The sequence below is a fragment of the Etheostoma cragini genome, chromosome 7 (assembly GCF_013103735.1).
Source record: "Etheostoma cragini isolate CJK2018 chromosome 7, CSU_Ecrag_1.0, whole genome shotgun sequence".
Lineage (NCBI taxonomy): Eukaryota > Metazoa > Chordata > Actinopteri > Perciformes > Percidae > Etheostoma > Etheostoma cragini.
The window spans coordinates 3429736-3454230 of record NC_048413.1 but is presented as its reverse complement, the minus strand read 5'-3'; the positions used below and the strand labels follow the sequence as shown (position 1 = coordinate 3454230).

The 24495-nt window shown below is 41.3% G+C and overlaps 1 protein-coding gene and 1 long non-coding RNA gene across 5 annotated transcripts in view; one reads left to right on the top strand and one right to left on the bottom strand.

Annotated features, from left to right (window-relative positions):
* Positions 1-24495, top strand: part of magi3a (membrane associated guanylate kinase, WW and PDZ domain containing 3a) — a 159662-nt gene that overhangs the window by 70567 nt on the left and 64600 nt on the right. For all 4 annotated transcript variants that reach the window (XM_034875733.1, XM_034875732.1, XM_034875735.1 and 1 more), the window contains exon 2: positions 22148-22264. In XM_034875733.1, coding sequence (XP_034731624.1) covers positions 22148-22264 — 117 coding nt within the window. The remainder of the gene's footprint in view (positions 1-22147; positions 22265-24495) is intronic.
* Positions 1108-23831, bottom strand: LOC117947137. The gene is made up of 3 exons (XR_004657166.1): positions 23772-23831; positions 13216-13220; positions 1108-1119 (listed from the first exon to the last, which is right to left on the bottom strand). It is a non-coding gene; the product is annotated as an uncharacterized LOC117947137 (long non-coding RNA).

Genomic DNA, 24495 nt, shown 5'->3' with positions numbered 1-24495 from the left:
CTTACGAGGGAAATGGTTTAAAAAAATAAATAAATAAAATTCCCAAAAATCATCATTGCGACGGGTTTGTGTCAACGTGATTAAGTGTTAGAATGTCTTTGAAGTGGCAGAGTTTGATTGCCGCACACGAGCAGGCGTTTCCCCAGAGGGGCTTTACTGGAGCAGAGCGGGCTGAGATGTTGTGTGATGTCAGGCCATTTCAACTGAGCACATTTAGTTTATAATTACCGCTCTCTCATCTTCCCTCTTCACAGTACAGATTCAAATGAAGGCAATGGTGAAGTCACAGACATCATAGTTTGACCTTGGCTTTTAATTAAATGAGCGCTTATTAAGCTTTTTTTGATGTATGCAGTGTGCTATATAGTTCTTTGTTTATGTAATCAGTGCATAAAGAGTAACAAAAAAACACATTCAACTCCAAATGGAGCTTTTTCTGCCAGAGACTTTTTCTCAACTGCCTCAAACGCCTCTCCCGCTTTCCTGTTTGAAATTTCTCAATCAGTGATGTTACACAGTGAGAATTAATAAGTGTAGCCTGTCACTCCCCGATGTAAGTCGAGTGCAGATTTGAGTTGCGCATGCGTCCCTTTGCAACGAGTGAAGATGAGAGACTTCTGTTATGTCAATACAGTAAAAAATGGACCTACTTAACGAAGTTGGTTCACTGCTGGCTACAAGTTAGCAACCTTCTGTCATTGTTTGTAATGAGACAAGTTTATTATTTTATGGATTTCACAAGTTTCAGTGTGACACGTTACGCCGCAAACCGTTGAAATCTGAGCATGGGCGACTCAAAAACTGCATTTGACTCACATCGGGGAGTGACTGAGCAAGCGCAGCCCCGCCCAGTGGCTTGTTTGAATTTGGTTGACCAATGACAGCAGAGTGGGCCAGCGAACCAATCAGAGCAGACTTAGCTTTTCAGGAGACATCAAAGCATGTAAACCTATTCTAATAGACACCCCAAGAGTATAACTATCATGCTGAAAAGCGGGATAATAGGGGATCTTTTAGACATTTTTCATTATTTACCCCCCCCCCCACAGATAAATAGTGTATAAATGTTACAGAAGTCTTACAGGGTCACACCGAAGAGAGAGAGAGAGAGTATATATACTGCACACACACATGTGTACACTTATTAGCACATACATACATACATACATTAAGTTAGCTTCCCTGACAATTATTATGTAATCCGTTTGCTACAGTATGTTAACCAGGGCCGGCTAGCGCGATGTTGGGAGTGGAACAGATGTCATTAGGCATGCTTGTGTATATGAGCTAATCACAGACACCACCTGGGTGTGCTGATTGCCATTAATCCGCTATTGTAATTGAAAATTAGGGGTTGCACAGGAAAAGCATGCTGTCTCTTTATTGGCCCTAATAGATTCCTTCCACCTGCCTCCTGACAGACATGTCATTCACCCTGAGAGCAGTATTATAGCATTAACCCCTGACGTGCAAAGCTTTGGAAATACTAATGACTGCCATAACTGACATGGTGGCTGCTATCTCTTTTTACAGCGATGCCATTTCATCTCTAAATACTACATTTGGGATAGCAGTGTAAATGCAGGAAGCAGCATCCCGATTGGTGAATACTCTTCCCCGGGGACACACTGTGTAACTACAGTACACCTCTCCTCCACAGTGGGATACAATTCCGCTTGGCAACGTCCCGAATCGATTACATTTCCGTAATTGATTCGATATTTTAGTTCCAATACCAGTTTTGGATAAAAAAAAAGCAGGTAGCACGCCTCCATGAGTTGCTCACTAGTGGGGAAACCCCATTTATTGAGCAATGCCCTGCTACCGGGCCTCAGTCCTCAGCCTGTTGCAAGCTCTGTGCTTCTTCTTCCATTGATAATCCTGTTCAGAAATATTCTCAGGGAAAGCGGATTATGGCGCATAGTGGTATGAATTTCCCTACAGTTCAATCCCACAGTTAATTAAATTCATCGCTGTCTTTGGAAATAGTTGGCGTCCTCGTTCTGTTCACCCTCGCTGGGATGTGCCCTCTAGTGAAGGGAAGGCCTGTTTTAGAAATTGAGCTTTATGGATTCCCCTCACCTGGGGATTCACATCCTTAATCTGCTCATCCGTGTGTGTGTGTGTGTGTGTGTGTGTGTGTGTGTGTGTGTGTGTGTGATCATAAGGACGGTTGATTGGTATGTGTGATGTCCATGCGTTTTTTTGCGTTATTGCACAAAAGAAGACAGGGTAATAATCCCTTGTTCCTGTTATGTAACATGTTAAAAGTACAAAAACACACACACACACACTTAAAAAAAAGAGTTCTTATTTATGAATGACAAGCCACCTCCACACTGCATGTCTAACACAAAAAAGACAAGACATTTACAACCGTTCCTTTCCTCTGTGACAAGGCAATGAGTTACTGTTGGTATAGTTATTAATTTCTCCCTGAGATGGCCTTAAAACTTTAATTACAAAAATCTTCACTCCTGTGACCTTTTTAAGACGGTGTATCAGATTAAATACCATTTTTCTCCTAGGAAGCTCTAAAAAAGAAACCTCTAGTCAACACCAAAATAGGTACCTGCTTTAGGTCCAACAATTGCAGTCCCAAGTGTCCTTGGGCAAGACACTGAACCCAGAGTTGCTCCCGATGCTGCGCCATCGGAGTGTAAATGTGTGTGAGTGTTTATCTGATGAGCAGGTGGCACCTTTACAGCAGCCTCACAGTGAATGCTTCCTGTACTACGTAACAGAGCTTTGAGTAGTCGTTGAGACTAGAAAAGTGATATATAAGAGCGCTCCGTTTACATTTACATTCTAATGACTGTCCGTGCTTTGTGTTGTTCAGCAGTCACTCTGCCGTCACACTGTTGCCCTTTCGTCTCCTTCAGTGCTGCCAGCGTCATACTTGTATTTCCCAGCACTCAACACATAAGAGCAAGGTTGTTGTTTTGTTGCAGACACACTTCTCCATGCTAAGACATGGCAACGCTTTCAGCTGTCAAGAACAAGCTTGAGGAGTGTGCGAGGAGAGCTCAAAAGAGGCAAGGAACGCTTGCCTTCGAATTCATCGCAGCGCACCTCCAACTGGAGATGTGTGTGTGGGGGGGGGGGCGTTGAAGACGGACACTAGTAGACCTACTACTTATGGAGTCTATGCATGCATAGGCAAAACATTAACGGTCTTACTCTCTCTATTTTTCCTCTTCTCCCTCCCACATTCTTGACCTTTTATATGAACTATTTGTATTGTTCACCGCATTTCAAGTGTCATATTTCATTTCTTAACTTCTCTGTTCTACAGTACAGTGCATCTGAAGACGAGCATCTGTGGCAAAACAACGCTGATAATTGTATTAGAATGAGTCAGTGGGAGGGAGTCAGTGTGTTTTGTGGTCAGGGGCGATCATGTCCTCAAGCATTTATTGACTTTGCATTATGTCTCTGAAATAATATCTCCATGCTTTTGTGCCTGCATGTGAAGTAGAGCCCGACCGATAAAGGATTTTTAAGGCCGATACAGTACAAACATTAAGTTATTTGAAAATCCGATATTTTCCAATATATATCGGTCAATATATTAATAATTTTTAAAAAATCCAGAAACTCCTTACAAAACAGATTTCCCTAACATTAGTTATTTGTAGTTATTTATGAGTTCTCACTCAAATTATAGTATAATAATTTGTTTTTATTGTCACAACAGAACAGAGGAACATCAAAATATATTAATGTTCTGATACATAAAATTTATAAAAATACAAACTTAAGCTATGAAACTTGAAACTAACTATGAAACTAAAAAAAAATCTGTGTTGCAAACAGGGACGTTGTAGAGCGTCCTCTGGTGGACAGACTATGCAAGTATTTGTCATTATTAATGATTTTGATGAATAAATATTAAAAAAAAATGTATGAGCCATTATAAAGCACTAATGTGTAGCTTTTCAGGAGAGTTGGTGTTTGTGGTGTTTTGGTTATGGAAGAGAATAAGGCCACATGTAAAAAATGTATTTGAATTCTGAGTTTAAAGTTGGAATTCAGAGAATAAATTTAAAAATCTAATATTAAAGTCAGAATTTCAACAAAAAATGAGAATGAAATCAAAATTTAGACAGTCTGGCAACATTGCACGCGTGTAATGTATGTATGTATGTATTATGTTTTTGTTCAAAGGACTTTAAGTTTCATATCTTAATTTTGTATTTTTATACATTTTATTCATCAGAACTTTAATATATCTTGAGATGTTTTTGGATTTAAAAAAATATATATATCGGCCGATATATCGGATTTTTAAATAACCAAATATTCATATCGGTATTGGCCTTAAAAATCCGTCGGGCTCTAACCGAAAACGTCTCCATCCCAGAGAGAAAGCTCACAGTGTCTCCTGGGAATTATACAGTCCTACGCAATGCTTGCTCACAGATGTAGCCAGTTAAAAGATTCAAAGCGTGGTTTTTTTCTCTCTGAGTTTGGTCAAAAATGACGTCAGAATTCTACGATTATTTTTCTTCATAATTCTGTCAGGAATAAAGTCAGAATTGCACTGATTCTGAGATTAAGGTCAAAATTCTGACTCTTGACTTAGAACCCAAATCCTTTCTCACCTGTGGCCCTAATCCTCTTCCTTTTTTGGATGACACTGGTCCGCCGAATCAGTTACACTTTCATAATTAGGCTCACTCACAGATCTGTTTCCACCCTGAAGCCCATTCTTCTGTCATCATCCAAACCACACTGCACTTGATAACCCTAATCTTAAATATGAGGTCAAGTCAAATATGACCCATTTTTAAAGTTTATATGTTAACAAGATGGGATTAGTTCAACTGAGTTGCCCAAAACCAAACGGATGGTTCCATACGTAAAGCAAGCTGTGATTATTCATCATTTACATTTCTCTCATCATAATTTTGGTGAGTTTTTAACTCAAATATTGGGTATTATTTAAATGGAATTAGGTTTATTGACCATTAAATTAAAAAATAAGCCTAAAACTAGAGATAATAAGTTGGAATGAAATTGAGTTTTAATAGAAAATTGGGTGATATTTTATACTTCAAGCTTCATATGTGTGCAAAACAAATGAACAACACAAGGGTTAGTGCCCATATTATGAAAAGAATTTCTGGGATTTGGGGTGTTTTTTTGTGTCTCTGGTGCTTCCACACACATTCAAACTTCTAAAAAAACTATCCATGCTGTTTTGAGTGAGATACAGTTTCTGGATGTCCTCTGTCTTCAGTTTCTGGTTGAGCTGTTCAACTGCACGGCTTTCTACGTCACTAACCAAGACGAGGTAGCTAATCTTAGCACATGCTAGCGCTAGCATGCTAGCTCCTTCGCAATGGCAAAACACTGCTAAAACACACACTAATTGACCATAATCTCCAAAAGAACTACTTCCTGTCCCTGTTCCCTGATGTGCAGCTCAACAAAGATAGTATAGAAGTGCATGTCTCACTCCATAGCTCAAACAAGTGAGATGTCTCACTCTGTTGGTAAAACAGAGACCCTAAACACACAGGGTGAAAACAGGATCTGCAGCAATGTGCAGTACAATAGAAATATTTTTTTAAATTTTTTTTTTATTGATTAACCTATGTAAACCTATTCTGGTACAACCTCACAATACAATTATAAACCAGAAAATGAGCATATTATGGGCACTTTAAGGTATCCCTCTCATGGTGATGACCTATCTCTTAGTTTGTTTGTGTGTGACTACATGCCGGTATGAACAAAGTTGGAGCACATCACACATTGAAAGAATCAGTCTAACAGAAATCCCCCGGACAGAAAGCTCCGGCGAGCTATCTCTCTGACATCATACTAATAACAACGACCTATGGACCAACAGGGAGTGGACTGTACTCTATTAAATCAGCTGTGACGGGATCAGTCCCTGAGCAACACACCATGACTCACCCTCTCAGGCAGGGTGTCATTACTCTCCAGGTGCACTGTTCATTCCTGACCGAAAGCCCCTTTAAATGTCCAAGATGCTAATAAATTGGCTTTGCTGGATCACTGAGACATTGTTCTGTGGATAAAACAAATGTGTAGGGCTGCAGCTCACGATTATTGTCATCTACGATTAATCTGTCGATTGATATTCTCGATTAATCGATTAGTTGTTTGGTCTGTAAAAGGTCCGAAAATGGTAAAAAAAATCAGCGTTTCCCAAAGTCCAAGATGTCGTCCTCAAATGTCTTTTGTCCACAACTCAAAGATATTCAGTATACTGTCACAGAAAAGTGAAGAAATGAGAAAAAATTCACATTGAAGAAGCTGGAATCAGAACTTTTTTGTCATTAAAAATGACTTGAACCGATGAATCCATTATCAAAATAGTTGGCGGTTAATGTAATAGTTGACAACTAATTGACTAATCTTTGCCTCTCTACAAATGTGTGTCTTCCTTTAGGCCGCGTGAGTCAAACTCTCGGCCCACGGGCCAAATCCGGCAAATCCGGCCCTTTGAAATTTTTGATCCGGCCCCCATATTAATTTTTTAACACATTTAGGTCTGCCTAGTTTTTTGGCACTTTTTACGTTTCTGCCTCTTTTTAAATTTTTTAATACATTTCTGACGCTCTTTCCCCGCCGTTTTTGTCGGTAAATCTGTAACTGAGAAGACTAAAAGAGACATGCAATAATACATCCATCCATCCATCCATCTTCATCCGCTTATCCGGTATGGGGTCGCGGGGGCAGCAGCTTCAGTAGGGGGCCCCAAACTTCCCTTTCTTGAGCCACATCAACCAGCTCCGAATGGGGGATCCCGAGGCGTTCCCAGGCCAGGTTGGAGATATCATTTCTCCACCTAGTCCTGGCTCTTCCCCGAGGCCTCCTCCCAGCTTGACATGCCTGGAACATCTCCCTAGGGAGGCGCCCAGTCACAATAATACAGTCACAAATATTTGACTTTTTGATGACATAAAAGCAATAAACCTCTACTGCAGTTTGACTGCAGTGGAATATAAAGAGGCTATGAGGTGTATACTCAGTATACTATACTGTAGTCATAGCCTCTTTGTATTCCACTGCTGTGCACCCTACAGGGAGATGCATGTGCTTTCCTCTGTCTCACACTTACCTACAAACACACATGCACAGATACACACATGCTGTGATCTGCAGTGTTTATACGCAGGGTGTTGGCTGACTCAGCCAGACCGCATTTTTGATCAGTCTCGTAACAGCAAGCACACAGATGTTCGTTTTGATTCACCCCCCCCGCCCCCCGAATCCCTATTTGTAAGTCCATCGGTCATGTGTAAAAATTATTTATTAACTAACGTCTCTTATGTGCAACTGAAATAATACATATACGAGTTATCAGATAAAGCCTTGAAAACAGCATGAGGTAAATACTCAGTTGACATTCGGAGGTTGTAGGAAGCTTTTGCCTGTGATTCTCTTCATATTTTCTGTGTGGTATCTGGCTGCTAAAGCCTTTTCATCTGCTGCGAGTGACTGATGTGGCTGGCCTCTCCTCTCTGGGCATCTGCCCAGCTCACTGAGCGGCCCCTTGTGTGCACCTTCAAAGAGATTCTGATAAATCATGGACTAAATGTCAGTATCCAGTGGCCGAGCAATGTCCATAGGCTTCATTAAGCTGAAGTCATAACCTAAAACTCTGAACATTCTCTGCACACACACACACATAATAAATAAAACATACAAGGAGCAAGGGATTATTGCCCTTTGTTCTTTTGTACAATAACACAAAACAAAATGCATGAACCAAGATCGCACATACCAATCAACCTTACATATAATTACACACCCGCACACACTACACACTACACACGTCAGGTCAATGTTTCTCTAATGGGGGCTTTTAAAACATTTCAGTCAAAAGTCCTAAAATAATTATACACTCTGGTTATAATTGGATTTAGGATTTAGTTATTTAAACATATAAAGTATAGCATTTATATAGCATTAGTGTTCAGGTTTCAGTTTTTTTAAGTGCCTCTTTTTAAAGCTAGGCTATTTTTTTTCTACCCAAATTCTTTTGTGACGTTCAGGGGGAAATTGGATGAAAAACATATTTTAAATGGGGGACAATGCATTAGGTGGACATAGGACTGAAATGACTGAAGTCCAGCCAGCTGACTCATTTCACTGACATGATGGATGGATGAGGTGGTTTACTCCCCAATACGATACCAGCATTTTAGGGAGTATCCGAGACATTTCATATACCGGCATCGGAATAACTTTAATTTTTAACTGCTCTTATCTACTGCGGGGTATCTAATCTACAGTGATGCATCATTTTGCATGCAATTATTTTGGTAATAGATTAATCGGTTTGATTTTTTTAATGAAAAAAGATGACTATTCTAAGGGCATTTTCACTCCTACCTCATATGGTCCATACTGTTTCGGACTTTAAAGTCCAAATTTGGTCCGATCAAAAGAGGTGGTCTCGGTCCAGATCAAACTGAACCATGGTGCGGTTGGTTTATAGTTTGAAAGCTTTTCTTGGATGGATGCATGAAGCGCTGGCAGGCTCTCCTAAGAACAGCTGGGTGCTTAGTGTGTCAGGAGACATGAGAGAGCAAAGGAAGGGGGAATGTGCTCAAAGCAGACAGCTGTCGGCTATCAGGGCAGAGAATACATTAACATTTTACTTGTTAAGTGGTAAATGTACGGTTTTAGGTTTCCATTTGTCTCTGAATAAATGCTCAAGAAAGATAGGTCCTGCTTCTCGTTTGTCAACATCCCAAAAAAAAGAATGTCTGTCACTCCCCCGATGTGAGTCAAGCACGATGTTAGATTTCAACGGTTTAAGGCATAATGTAACATACTGAAATTTGTGAAATCCACGAAATAATAAACTCTTCTCACTACAAACAATAACAGAAGAAGGAAATCATTTTAAAAATGTTGTAGCTATCTATAATTGTTTGATTGCTAACGTTAGCTCAAAACGCCATTCAACTCACAGCCTGTGTTGTGTTTGATTGCTAGCTTATAGCTAAGCTAGCAGTCATTTTTAAAACGCTTTAGCTAGCTGTGATTGATTGCTAACGTTAGCTCAAAACACCATTCAACTGACAGCCTGTGTTGTGTTTGATGCTAACTTGTAGTCAGCAGTGAGCCAACTTGGATAAGTAGGTCAATTTTTACTGTATTGACATTACAGAAGTCTTTCGTTAGCATCTTCTAGGCTACTTCTCACAAACTCACGCGTGCACACCTCACATCTGAACTCGACCTACATCGGGGAGTGACAGCGGCGGCAGTAGGGGAGAGCACACTCCCAGCACAGAGAGAAAATACAAGAGGAAGGGGAAGCCCGTCTACAAACCATTCAGTTCCAGTATCTGGAGATACGGTTCACGTATGTGACGACAACAGGACGTAGTTTTGTTACGTAAAGATCTTTATTGAATGCATAATTACAGTGTGAAATCAAAACTTACCGAATCAAATGTACTGTATAGATGGTCCAGACCTTGGTTCGGACTTTCAGGTGTGAAAACGCCCCCTTATTTCAGCTTCTTAAATTAGAGGTCGACCGATCTGGTTTTTCTGTGGCTGGCGATCTTTGGACATCAGGGTCAGCCAAGGGCCGATAAAAGCTGCAGATTTATTTTGGCCGATATTTGGCTGATATGTCCTTGTTTTAAAACCTCAAAAATTGAAAGCTAATATGCAGCACTGATAATTAATTAACATTCACAAAATTTCTCAACAAAAACAGTAATTGAACATGTCACCAATCTGCACTTGTATACTTAAATTAAACATGTATTTTATGAAAAACGGTATGCAGAAAATAACATTTTCAATGAAGAAATAAAGTTAAGTGCACTAAGAAGCATTTATCTTAAATAACTCTCTTAAATAAAATACATTTTTAGCATTACTATTAGCAACCAGCAGCATTTCTTGGTTTTAGGTCTGAAGAGAATGTAAAACACTTAAACACAAAAAAATCTTAGTGGATCTTTGCTTCTGCCCTGAATTAAAATGTTTATATAAAAAATGATTTAATAAATGCCAAAAGTCAACCTCGGACTTAAATGTGAATATCTTCTAGTTTCTTCACTCCTCTATGGTAGTGGTCTTAAAACCTTTGAGTTGTGGAAAATACAAGACATCTTTCAACATTTTCTGACATTACATAGACCAAACAACCACTCAATTATTAAACCCATGACAACCAGCAATGCCAGTGGCTGGAAAGGGTTGCAAGTATTGTGCGTAAGAACAATATAAAGGTACTTCTGCTCTATTTGCTTACCCAATCTGACCAAATCTGAGATGCTACTGGAGCAAATGTTTATTATGTAATTATTAAACTGGTTGGTGGTATCACTTCATGAACTAATCCAGTGTTCCCAAACCCGAGAGAAAGAGATCTGCATGTATAGGCCAAATACATTGGTTTTGTATATATTTGTTACACTTCTATTTGCATTAATTAATTTGATTATAATGTTACACAGTTCTGTTTACACTTCATGCTAGTCGAGTGTTTTGTTTCTAATGTCTTTCTTTCACTTGCTTTGTCAATTAAAACGTCCGTTTCCCATGCCAATAAAGTTCCTTTGAATTGAGATGTTCAGCTGTTACTTTGTGAGAGAGAAAGCGAGCACAACAACAATCAGCTTCATTGTCTGCTCTACATATTTACCCCTGTTATAACTCCGCCCCCCTGAGGAACCCCTGGACTATTTGATTAATGTACTAATTGTCTCAGCACTGTTTTCAACACATGTATCCAAATATAGCCCTGGTGTGTGCCTGTGTGAGCAGGATGCCATTTGAGGATTTGTGAGTCAAGGATCGAGGCAGATCAGCAACAACTGCAGCTCCTCGGGCTGTGCTTTCCAATACAATGTCTTCTGCTCTGCTGGGCATATTATTAGCAGACATGCTTAAATTGCTCATATTATGCTGTTTGGCTTTTTCCCTTTTCTTTATTATGATTATTGTGTTGTGTTTTTGTGCATGTTATAGGTTAACAAAGCCCAAAAATCCCCCCACCCCCCCAAAGGGACTTACTATCTCCAACAGAAAACACTGTTCGTAAACCGCTCCAATCAGCTCTGTTGTAGTAGAGCCTTTACTTCCTGGACAATGGTTATAATGCTTGTCTAGTTGCTAGCATGGAACGCCCTCATACTCTGCTTCTGACTGGCTAGTAGTCCTTACCTAAGGAACTTTCAGTGCATTCCCTTATACTCTGCTTCTGACTGGCTAGTAGTCCTTACCTAGATACTGTCAGGGCCCGCCCTCATACTCTGCTTCTGACTGGCTAGTAGTCCTTACCTAGGTTCTGTCAGGGCACGCCCTCATACTCTGCTTCTGACTGGCTAGTAGTCCTTACCTAGGTACTGTCAGGGCCCGCCCTTATACTCTGCTTCGAACTGGCTAGTAGTCCTTACCTGGGTACTGCACATGTGCAAATCTCATCAAAGATGGAACAGAATTGTGATGCCTGACTGTAGCTAAACCTGAGAGCTCAACACACTGGGTGAAAAGAGGAGCTGTAGCAATTTGCAGTACAACAAAAATATGGTGTTTTTTGAAAATGAAACCATGTAAACCTACTCTCAACGTGGTATCATGACTTTTGCGTAAACATACACGCCATTTTTCCTTTTCCTGTTATCTGTACGCATTTTGAGCTATCTGTGTGTATGTCTATGCTGTATACAGCGGAATGCAGTCTGCAACGTCACAGCGTAAACTTACAAAGTCAAGTGTTATCGTGAGGCTACGTGTTATCGCAAGGCTATGGTCGAGTTTAGGAAACGTCACACACAAGCTTGGGAAAAGAAACGGTCGGGATTAGGAAAAAAATGCGGTTGGATTTAGGAAAACAACAAACATGGAAAACTTACACTACACTCGGGACATGATCCTTGGTCTCCTGGGTGAAAGTCCTGGGTTTTACCCATCCACCACTCCAACCAACCTCCTTACGCCGAGAAATTCACATGCTATTGCAAGGTAAAGTGACTCAATTGAGGCCAACCGGCATTCATAAACACGCCAATAATGCCATACGAATTTGTACATGATACATACGTCATCTCATGACATCAGTCTGGGTACTGCTGACTACCCAAAGCCTTTTAAAGCGAATGCACATACCTCACTATGTACCTGTCCCATGTAAATATCTCTCGAAACTTTTCATACCAGCAAATAATCATATAAAATCTTTGATTTCTGGTATGGAACAGTGTCACTTGGGTATGTTTTCAGACCTCACAGCACTTATTTTGGTTCAAAATGTTAGCAATGTGTGTGTGTGTGTAAGAGAGAGAGAGACTTCTGTGTCCCCTGGGGTTCTCTCTGATGCATCAGGCGGCACATTGTCAGTGACAGCCCAAGTTATTAAGGCTAAGAGTGCTACTTGCACTGTGGAACCGTGAACTACAGCGCTGGAGAAGCTCCCCCTGCTGCTCCATCTATCTCTATTCGGTTCCCCTCTCTCCGGTGCTTCAATAATACACTGATTGATCTCTCCCAATGTCGCTTCTTTCATTACCTCAGATCCATTGATGACAGGGACACCCTTTGTCTCTCGCTCCCTACGATGGGATGGGGAAAAAAATCAGTCTCCATTGTGGGGATGAGGCAAAAAAGATTGTTCCACTCTTTGATCTCACTTAGTCCCACTGGAAGCAATCAATTGTGCGTGTGCACATGCATGAGGTTTTGTTTGTGCTCGGGTTTGCGCTCATGCGTGCGTGTACAGCAGGGCATTGTGTGTGACTGTGCACAGATAGACAGACGGAGGTTTCAAACGGCAGCGATGGCAAACAGCAGGAGACTTTTGATAATGCACAGTGCAGAAGGGAGCTTCTTCTCGGCATCGCAACCAGACGGCCTCCACCCAAACAGATCAGCCAAATGAAAAGTGGAGCAAAGAGGAAATGTGCTCTGAGACTGACGTTCATGTGTGTGTGCGTGCGTGTGTGCGCGCACAGACACAGACACATAACCACAATACTTTCTTCCGGAGCACGGTTGAATTATGTTTGTGTTTTATATCATTTTATCTTGTTTGTATGTCTCACAAGAGGGTTAACTGTACACCGTTAACTTTACGGTTTTAGGGCTGTGCATTGTATATTGGACTAGAGCTGCTTGTATATTGGAGCCTAGAGATGAAAGAGAAACCAGTAGCTAAAATGCTTGAAAATGACTTATTAAGGATCTCTCTCCCCTCCTTTCTCTCACTACATCTTCGGTCTGCCTGGTCATAATACTGGAAATGCCCGCTTAAGTCATGCCCTTGGCAGTAGTGGACAATAGAAACCTCCATGGCTCGTTGAAGTCTGTCCTGTTGCATTTGCCTTGTTTTCTTTTTGTTGTTTGTTGGTTTTTTCATTTGACTGTTTCCACACTTAGGGACACAGTCCACACAGGCCTTTGGCCAGAACACTTGTCTCAGTGTACGGCTCCTTATTAAACTGTACACGTCTGGCCAGAGTGGCAAACGACCTTAAAAGCAGAGCTTCTATAGGGTTAGTTTTGTCCTGGTGTGAACCAAACACTTTGGAATGAGAGACTAGTGATGTAAGCTGAGTGATCACTTACTTAATGTGCATATGATGCAATCAGTTAATGAAGCAAGACAACGAGCCTACAGTCACTAATGGTATGTGTCCATACAGGCGTCTTTTGGTGCCAGCGTTGCACGCTAGTGGGCTTGCCACCAGCAGTCATTAGTTTCTCTTCTCTGACCACTGACGAGCAAAGAAAACCATCTAGTTGCTCCACATTAAAAATTGACCCGATGGTGGCGTTCTATAAAAAGGTCAAGTCATCGCCAAAGTTATAACAATTCATCTTGAGGGGGGCATGAATGTCAAATTTTATCAAATTTCATGACAATCTATCTAAAAGTTATCAAAATATTTTCAATATAATATAATCCCAAAATTGGGGCTTGATGTCAAGACGTTAGCCTTCCTCATCAGGGAACTATGACTGTTTGTATTAAATGTTGTGTCCCTCCCTTCAGTGAATTTCAAGCTACGTCAGTGGGGAAATCAAAACTCTGACCTTCTGGTGGCACTGCATTAAAAAAAACTAAAAAAACTGGATCATCAGTTAGTAGGAGTTACCGTATATTCTCGGGACCATGAGTGTCTGTAAAACACGTCATGGCAATCCATCTGACAGTTGTTTCATTGGTCAAAAATCAATTCCTATAGATGCTTGAGGGGAAAATTAAGAGATCACGAAAAGATTAATTAGGATCCAGTCTCTGGGGACTATGAATGTACAAGGTTTTGTGCCGAGCCATCTTATAGCTGCTATAGTGGATATTTCAGTCTGGACCGACGTGGTGGGCCGAGACAGACCGAGAGACAGACAGAACAACATTGTTATCATAGTTAAACTACATGGTGACTACAGATCCAGTACAGGTAATTAAAACCAGGATAGTTATTCCTGATTTTCTTTCAAACATACTATCAGTCAGCACTGGAAACTAGGGCTGGTAATATATCGATATTATATCGGTATTGTAATCAAAGACTAGATATTGTCTTAAATGGTGGATATTGTTATATTGTAATATGGCAAAAGTCCTTCCCTGGTTTTAAAGGCTGCATTACAGTAAAGTGATGTCATTTCTTGAACTTAACAGACTGTTCTAGCTGTTATATTATCCACATTGCTCAAGAATATTATGATCTCTGATTTTCTCGATCTCTGGTGTGTACTGGTGATGGGCGTGTCCACTGGAAGCGATTGGACATGGATACTGGGCGAAGGAGAGGTTAATGTCATCTGTCAGTCTGCTCCACATCACAGAAAGTTGACAAGCCCCACCCACACAGGATGAGCCTGGGCTAGATGTGGCGGTTCTCTTCCCGCCCAACCCCAGCTAAGGATCCAGAAGGGACCAGCCAGGACAAGAAAGACTCAACCTTAGCTCTATTACAGTTTTTTTGTTAAATCTTCCTTTAAGCCACAATGGGATTAAAAAGGACAATTTCAAGGTTGCTTCTCACTGTCAACGTTTTTGTCATGTGCTGCATCACAGGGATCGGGGAGGAGAGGCTACCTTGAATAAATGTGATCTCACCTCTTCTAGCAATAATCCATTAAAACCCGCCAACAACACTGGCTGCATGCTCTGAAGATTAAAGATTGTACACACACACATACTCCATCAACATAATAGGTGTGTACTATTAAAAGAAAACACTGAGCCAGTTTTATCTTCAACATGTAACTAATGGATATTTGGTGCAGTTGGCCAACAATAGCAGGCAAGCTCATCCGGAGCCAAGAATATATTTCTGAACGCTGAGTGCTTTGGGACACCATCTGTGTCTATTGCCAAGTGCGCTGATAATTATCACATTGACTATAATAAGCCCGCAACATTAAGCCTGCACGGAATGTGTAGCAAGACCATTCCTTTCAATTATCCGCTTTAGGAGTTGAACTTGCTACTCTGCCAAGGGTGCAGGGATAATGCCATTGTCCTTGTGGCACAGCAAGCCCAAAATAGCATCATAAAGAGTCACTTTTCCTCCATCACCTCATCCCCCTCTGTGTTGCGTTATCGATAGGAATTGTATACCAATGGCTTGTGAATTTGGCTATTAAACATGTTGCTAAAGATTTTTTTTTCTCCGTATCATTACCAAGATACAACTGGAAAAGTGGATGTTGGGAGGTTTTTTAACCAGGCTATTAACCATTTAATAGCAAAAAACAGACTGACCTGATGTTTAGATACCATCCCACTAATTGGATATTAAGAGGGATGAATTTAACCTGAGGGGAGAAAGAGTGATTGGCGACATTGATTTTCTTCATGTATATTTACATCCCAGAGTACCTCCATCCACAATTAATCTTTTGGGCTCTGCAGCCACTAATTGTCTTCAAACTGACTCCTTTTTGCCGGACAGTTAACTGGGGAAATAAGAGCAACAGAGCTTGTCTCAGATGGGAGACAGTCCACGCCTCTGAAGAAACTGGGTGTCCCTGAGATGCCAATACACTGTTGATTCTCTCTCTGTCTGTCAAGCAGAATGAAGCACCAAACTTCCGGTACCCCGAGATGCCAAATGAACCTAACAAGGTGGTAATTAGCAGATGGCGGGGGCTTACACGCTGTTTTTTGGAGCTGCACTACTGTCAGAGAATTGCCTCATTAGACGCCCACTGACACCCCTGCTGGTGACATCTCTGCATTGCCTCCGCTCTCATTTAGGCAAAGCATTGTGTCAATGCAAGCCCATTGTAATTTCACTGCCCATTTTCTGGGTACCTTGGTAAATATCTTTACTGCTAGTCAATTGTTTTGGCCCCGGTGAAGCGAGGGCATGCTGGTGTGCCAAGAAGTAAGCCGAGCTGCAGGGATTTCGCAGCAGACAGGTCTTTTTGCTTTAGGCAGAATGGTTCTTGTGCCAAATCCATGTAGCAGTATGCCTGTTAGTTTCACCTGAGTGCTCAGTAGCTAGTGTGAAAGCTTAGCATTCCAAAAAGTTGCTTCATTTAAATATTTCTCTTTTTGTGTTTATCATGTTCTCTCTTCCATCGAAATTATAGCATATGCCATGTTTCATTTAGTATTTATTTCATAATTGTGGTGGTGAAGTGCACAAGTTTTATTTTGTGTTGGCAAGAGATATTTCGCTTGTCTGCTGACAAGAGAAGGGCATTAGACACATCTGTACACTGTAGATGTCGCATGAAATTTGATAAAATGCTTCAAGACTTGTTAGAAGACCGCAGGGAACGTGACCGAGTGTAAGGGTGGAGGAGATCTGTGAGGTATTGTGGTGAGAGTCCATGGAGAGATTTGTAGGAGCTGTTGGATGATGGGCGTGATATGCTGTCAGGAGTCTGCTAAGGGCCTTGGTGGGTAGTCCAGACAGGACACCATTGCAGTAGTCCAGTTGGGATGTGATCAAGGCATAATGAGTGTCTCAGTAACTGAATGTTTGAGTGAAGGCCAGAGTCTTGAGATGTTTCTGAGGTGGTAGAAGGCAGACTTGGTGATGTTTTTGATGTGGGACCTGAAGGAGAGAGTGGAGTCCAGGATGACGCCCAGGTTGCGCACCTCAGGAGATTGGGAAATATTTGTGCTGCATTGAGGTCACTTGAATGTTAAAAATGGTTGTAGGACCTTGAAATCAAATAAATAAATAAAACGGAACATGAATCTTATCGATATGTATTGATATCACACACAGAGCAGTACAAGCTAAGTCAATCTCCTCTCTAAAACACTTCTCATGCAGACGCTTTTGCCCTCATGACATTTATTTATGCCAATAATCAACATTATAATGTCATATTTATTAATATTACACCCACAGCAATGCCACACAAGCATTTGTGTTGTCTAAAACAGTTCTCCTATATGCAAAAATAAACATTATAAACATTATAACTCATATAAAGCACAAACTATTTACATTTCTTCAAAAAAGGCCCAAATATATGCCAAATCTCAAAACAGTGACGCCATCATATTAGACTAGTTTGACTTGGAAGATTGTTCTCTTTCCCACTCTATACTCTTTGCTCTTGCTGTTGCCCATACAAGGCTTATAGTGTGCCTTCATTTCCGTAAATAAACTTGCAATGATCCATAGGAGAGCTATAGAATACACAGAGCATGGAGCTATCTGCAGTAATGAGTGAAAATGTGATAAATTATGGACATCAAGTGGATAAATCTTGGATGTAACAGTTTGTATTTAAGGGTCAACGACCCTGAAAAAGACAGATGAAAGAAAGTTCATGGCTGGATAGAAAATCACCTGTAGAGGCAGGAAAGACCTTGAAGGGATCCCCATTACCGCTAGCTCGTTAGCTGTTAGCTGCATTGATCGGAAAGTTTCTGTTTTTTATGGTTATTAAATGATTGAATTATGAATCAGAGGTACCATTGAAGCATAGATGCGATTCTCTAGGTTCCTGCGGATTATGTCCATGTTAACGGATAATATGAGTAAGGGGTAGCATGTAGATGGTGAACAGCAGAGGACCAGGCACAGAGCCCTGGGGAACACCATGGTTGGCGGGAGCTAGATCAGAGTTGGAGCCATTTAGGGTGATGAATTTTTTCCGGTTTGTGTGGTAGGACTGGAACCAGGAGATTGATGTGCCACTGAGACTGATGAGCTCAGACAGACGGTGGAGAAGGATGGTGTGGGAAACTGTAGGTTAAGGAGGATGTGGATAGTGATGGGGCCATAGTTGTCAGCAAACAGGAGGTCATTAGTGATTTGGTCAAGGGCGGTCTCAGTGCTATGGTGGGTTCTGGAACCAGATTGGAGTGGTTCAAAAGCTCATCGTGGGACATGGGATGTTGAAGCTGGGCAGCCGATGCTCTTTCCAGGATTTTGCTGAGAAAGGGAGGTTGGAGATGGGACACAAGTTGTTGGGGTTGTCTAGGTCTTAACATGGCTTTTTGAAAGTGGGGATGACTGCTGCCATTTTTCATTAGGCTCCAAGCACTGCTCTTCCCAAATTTGCTATAAATATGGCAAAAGGACAAATAACAAAAGCTCCTTTGACTGTGTGCATTACAGCACAAAAGTTAAGTTAAAAATGGTGGTCAATGATGAAAAACCTGCTTTATGATAGTAGAAGGACTGAAGCTCTTGTTTTGGCTGAAATATAAATTGTCTCTCAATGAAATACTTTTTGCGTAGCGCTTCAGTGGTTTCGACATCAGTTACAGAAAATGACAGATGGTGAGGTGAGCTGAGAGTAGCACTTTCCCATGGCAGATCCCAAAATCTAAGCGGGGAAAGGATGATGGGCTGTAGCATATGCTTTATTTTAGTTTCTATGGATGTATAGTATGTGTGATAGAGAGAGACAGTGTTTTTTTTTGTTAGTACAGTTCACTCTCTACATAGATTCTTACATAGATTTGTAATTTTATCTAAGTAAGGCATTTTGTCTTTTTTCTCCTCTCCCTCCTTTTGTGGAAATACTCCAAAGTTATAGCCCGAGCTAGGGCTTGGTTGCTTTTTGCTTTTATCAAGACTGATTTACCGGGTGGAACACAGGCAGTGAGGGTCTGCGGTGGAGTCAGCGACAGGTAGATGCACACATCACTTGAAAGCAAAGGCTTGTGAAATGAAAGAAAACAAAAGGTCAGGCGGCTAGCAGTGGCAGAAAGAAAACGGGAAAAGGCAGGGAAGGCCGGCAGCTACTCAAAAAAGGATCTCAAACCTAGGTGTGAGGAGCCCTGTGGGGATCTGCCAGGGCTGATGAGTCTTCACAGCGAGCGAGGCAAACACACAGTCATGGAGCGAAAGAATAATGATGGAAGGACAGGAGGAGATAGGCGGGGTCAGTTTCCACGTGTGTTCCCATGCATCACCCTCTCTCCCTCCCTCCACCGTGCCCTCTCTTGCTCCCTCTGTTTTTAATGATTCACCATCCTTGAACTGCAGCCCCCCCCCCCACCCCCCCATGAGAGAGTGTCTAATAGCCAGATGACAAGGCACAAAGGCTTCCATTGTGTCCTGAATGCCTTGTACTACCAGCCTGGCAGGCCAGTGATAAGCTGCCTTGTAACCTAGCGGGAAGCTGTGAGTTGCTGCTCCCTCCCTTTCTTTCTCTCCCCGTCTCTCTCTGAATATATGATGTGGCACGCTAACACAACCTGACATGCGGGCCACAAAGACAACCCCGTTAGAAGCACTTGAGTGGGAGTTTGCTTTGCGCATGGGAGGTGATTTGCATGGGTGTGTGTGTTTTGTGTGCGCATGCATGCATGCATGTTTTGTTTTCGTCAGTCTATGTGTGTATTTGACAAAAGATTGGTTTTGTTGACCCAGCAGGGTAGCTGCCCTTAAATGCAGGAATCCTGTGGTAACAATTAGCTCAATCCATTGTCCATACTGAAACTAGCTGATCTTTCAAGGCAGTGTGTAAAAGGCAAATCCAAACATGAAAGCATGTTCGCTCCCTTTCCCTATAACATGGGAACAGGGGGAGGGAACGGGTTGTTTATTGGTTGTGTGTGTGTGTGTGTGTGTGTGTGTGTGTGTGTGTGTGTGTGTGTGTTTCATGTCTCATAGCTTCTGGGAACACGGACCGCAGGCTTGTGGCTTTCCAGTTGCACAGCGTAGCCAGACCCAGCTTTTGTTTCCTTGACCTACATTCCTCACATTCATTGTGCCAGTAAAAAGTCTACAGAGTTACATAACGGAGAGCCATGCTTCCCTTGGCCCTAGCCCTCACTCGCACCTCTGCCATGCTGCAGTGACTGGACTGTTAACAACTTAAGTGAAGCAGCAGGCACACTCGAAAACCTCTGAATTCCATAATCACTTGAAATTATAAGCTTGTGTGCGCCTGCAGAGCTAAAGTATTGAGTTGTGTAAGCAAGAAACTCAAAAATCATTTAATGAAATATTTTTTAACTCCACTTTTTGGGGGGACACTACAGGGGGACAACCGCCTCATCCAAGCTACATATTGCTGCTGAACTGCAGTCCCAGCGGTAGTTTATCCGCGTCTGGAAATAATAGCAGAACTTTATTTCATTTACAATATTTGAATTGGATTTGGCAAGACAGAACTTTTTATTCCCCGTCAACCAAGCCCATCCTTCAATACTTCCTACTAAAAACATAAAGAATATTGTTCAAGTTTCAGAGTAGAATTCTGTGATTAAGTGTGGAATGTGTGGGATGCATCCTCACTTTAAAATTGTCTATTGCTTTTACACCGGGAATATTTCTCTTTGTTACTAAGCAGAATGATTATGTTTTGTTATCTTTTCTTTCTGCAAATGCTTAAATAAAATTGCTTGAACCCTGCCACTCGTTGGAAAGACAGAATCCTGTGTGTGTGTGTTTGTGTGTGTGTCCAAACTGTGTAGTATGAGAAAATATCATGAGGTTAGGAGAATGATAAAGGCCTGTATTAGTAATCTGTGTGCACTATGTGTCTTGCTGGGAGAGAGGTGTATTATGTTACTGACTGATGTTTCTCACTGTAGCTTAATGCCAATCTCACAGCCTGGCTTCCCTTTGATTCTCCTGACATTTTCTTATATATGGGATCTGAACTATTGCATTGAACAAGTAGATGTAGGACATGGAATTGCATTTTTATCAGACACCTTACAGATATCGTTCCATGCTGCTGCAATAATTGCCAGAACAACGGTATTAATGTAATTGCGTGATGTAGATAGTGGACACACACGGCGTGCACACCCTCCATCATCTGCCTGAGGTTAATTGCGTGCCCCCTTGCTCGACAGCTCCGAGGACTCTGTGCCAGTCATTGATGCCCGCGGTGTAACCAAGACCATATTTAAGGCACATCTGCGCGTCCCTTCCTGCCCCATACACAGCTGGAGTCCACACAGAGGAAGAGTGCTGCTCTAGCAAACACAAAGGAATTCTACTTTCTGCTTCTTCTTCTTTCTCTTTATATTACTTCTCTCTGCAATAGTCCTTATTTTGTCTTTCTGCTTCTTTTTTTTACCATGCATGCATCTGGATTTTAATAAGAGAGCCCAATTAATTGATGTTTCATCACATATGGCAGCTTTAAGCCCCCTCACCCCCCTCCTCTCTTCCTCTCCTTGTCAAAAGCTACAGACATACTAAGGAAAGCTCATTGTGGGACTGACTCTAGAGGCTGTAATTCTGCACCAAGGACGAATATTGGGAAAGAGACTTCAGATACAGTGTTAGGGGACCACTAAGGCCTATATAACAGAGACTTCAGATACAGTATTTTGACCACTAAGGCCTACATAAAAGCATCCAAAGAGAGTTTGTACTAAATGCAGCAGAAAGGCAAAACTGATCACACGCTGATATATGTTCATTTATCCCAAGTAATATTGTAATCGCCATATTCAACAGCGTTTTTTCATATTGCATATTCTCCTCATATGGTGCAGCCATGCCGTCTATTCCTCTCAGGTACGAGTAATCGCTGTCCGGATCCGGGGCTCGTTGCACATATCGTTGTCCGTCGGAGGAGTGTGCTGTAGCTTGTTATGAATATTGCATTTTTGAATGTCTTTTTGATTGTCTCTAAATCAAATCATCGGAGCAGGTGTTCCGGAAATGAGCGCCATGCAGATGCTCATGCACATGATTTAAGTGTCGGACTGACCCACGATTTGTGGTTTCCTTCCCTCTAGGTAAGGTGTTGAACACAGATTTGCGTCACTACCTCAGCCTTCAGTTTCAGAAGGGCTCCCTGGACCACAAGCTCCAGCAGGTGATCAGGGACAACCTGTACCTGCGCACCATTCCCTGTGAGTATAGCCTCTACACTACAGCATTGGGCACCTTAGACTGCTCTCACTCTGCTTGCATCATCCCGCTTATTTTTTACTCATCTGCATTTTCTTGTCTTGCTCATCCTTTTTTTGGAATTTAGTTGTTTATAATTGAATTTTTCACAGGCTTGGTACATGCAGGCATCAACGTTTAGTTTTTCTTTTCACTTTTCAAATCATGTAACAAATGTAAATGTAAATGTCTGACTTATCGTCCACCTTTATGTAACGAACCTGTCTCATGGTTTTATTTCTGTTAGCCTAATAGCTGATTTGATTGGCATTGGAAGATGATTTTATGGAAAGTACCCCTTGCCTATCCGATGCCTATGCCAATTCCAAAGGCCAAAGGAACTTTACCAGGTTGCATAGTATCCTGGATTCATGAAAAACAGGCCTTTAATAATAAAAATCTACCTGCCTCTATGGGGATTTAACATAGGGGGGTGTATGCTTATGCACCATGTATTTTAAGGAAGATTATTTATTTATCTCCAATACATTATTCATTCACAAAGAAAATTGGTGTCCTTAAAGGTTGGATTTCTCATCATTTTTTAATTAAGGCGTTAAGATCAATTTCCAAAAGATCATTTTTTTATTCCCTTTTTTAGTCAACTTAAGCATGGTTTCCTGTTCACATGAGCAGCACTGTAGTGACGTAACATATTTCTAAAAATAAAAACAGTTTGGTGTGGCCTTTAAAAAAATTAAAAACAAAACAAATTCCCCTTTACAATTTTCCACATAATTCCCTCCATTCCTACTTCGTAATCTCAACATAATTAGTAAAAGCACTCAATTATAGGCTCAGCATAACCCTGAGTAAACATTGATACGGAAGGCTAACACCATCCACAATGAGTGACATATGCTTTAAGACTGCAGGGCATGTACAAAAGAAACCACGTTGGAATTGAGTGGAATGACACACTTTCTCAGTTTTACACAAAAATGAGTTTTGAGACTGAATATTTGAAGTATTGAGTTAAGAGGGTCTGTTTATTTTCAGTTTGTGATTACAGTTGGACCCCGGTTATCTGGCAGTTAAAGGTGTGGAGAAGTGCTGCTAACCTTTTCCTCCATTCTCTCCTCACCTTCTCCACCTGAATGTTTTCCCTTTTCTGTACGAGTCCGCTCCGCTGCTCCTCCTCTTAAAATAAGGGAATAAATAACCCGGACAGAGCGATTTTGTTTTACTACCCGAGTGATTTTCGAAAGGACGTCGAGGCCAAGACGGCGGGAATGAAAGAGCAGCTGCCATTTTCTGGGACGCACAGCCGAGTTAAAAATCACTTTCGCTGCTCCAGATATTGTTTATTATCTGTGTAACTCTCAGCTGGCCTTTCCAAAAATCTCCTTTCTGATATTTTGCATGGAGGAATAGTCATTTACCGCGAGGCGACCCGTATTTACAATGTCGTTGAGTCAGATTACAAACACAAATACACAACAAACAAAACAGAAAGTGCTATCATTAGACATAGAATTGAAAAATAGGGATGCACTGAATCCAGATTTTTGGGGTCCAGCCAAATACCGAGGGAGGGGCGACCACCATTCAACCCCAAAAAAACTCATATAACCATTCCAATGAGACCAAAGCTGCTCAGTTAAGGTAAATTAAGCTAAAAAAATAGGGCTGCACGATGTTGACCAAAATGATAATCACCATTATTTTGATCAATATTGTGATCAAGATTAATTATCACAATTATTTGTTGATTTTAACCGAGACATATGTTGTGTTCATATAGGCTATCTATAACTGCTTTCACATCCATATGATGCTACATTCTTCTTATGTTGAAGTTGTATAGACATGCAGCTGCAACACATGTAAATGAAAATTAGCCATCCAAAATAAATACTATTGGATTTTATTTTTTTATGCATCTCTGAGAAAGCTCCTTCACTTGTGTTCAACAATAACTGATTAAAAGAGCTAGGGAGAGAGGAGACATGGACATACTCACAGAGACACGGCTGACTCATTAATAATGGGTCCAATACACGCGTTGTGTGTATGAAATGTGTGTTTCTTCACTGCGCTGCATTTTTATGAACTATGATATTCCGTCCATGGGTCACATCTCTGGCCCAGGTCCAGCAGCTCTGTCTCGCACGCTATTACTCTACAATCTGAAGTTAGTTGCATTCAATGACTTCTTCTGTGTTTTTTGCCGTGGCGGCCACGATAGCGGTGT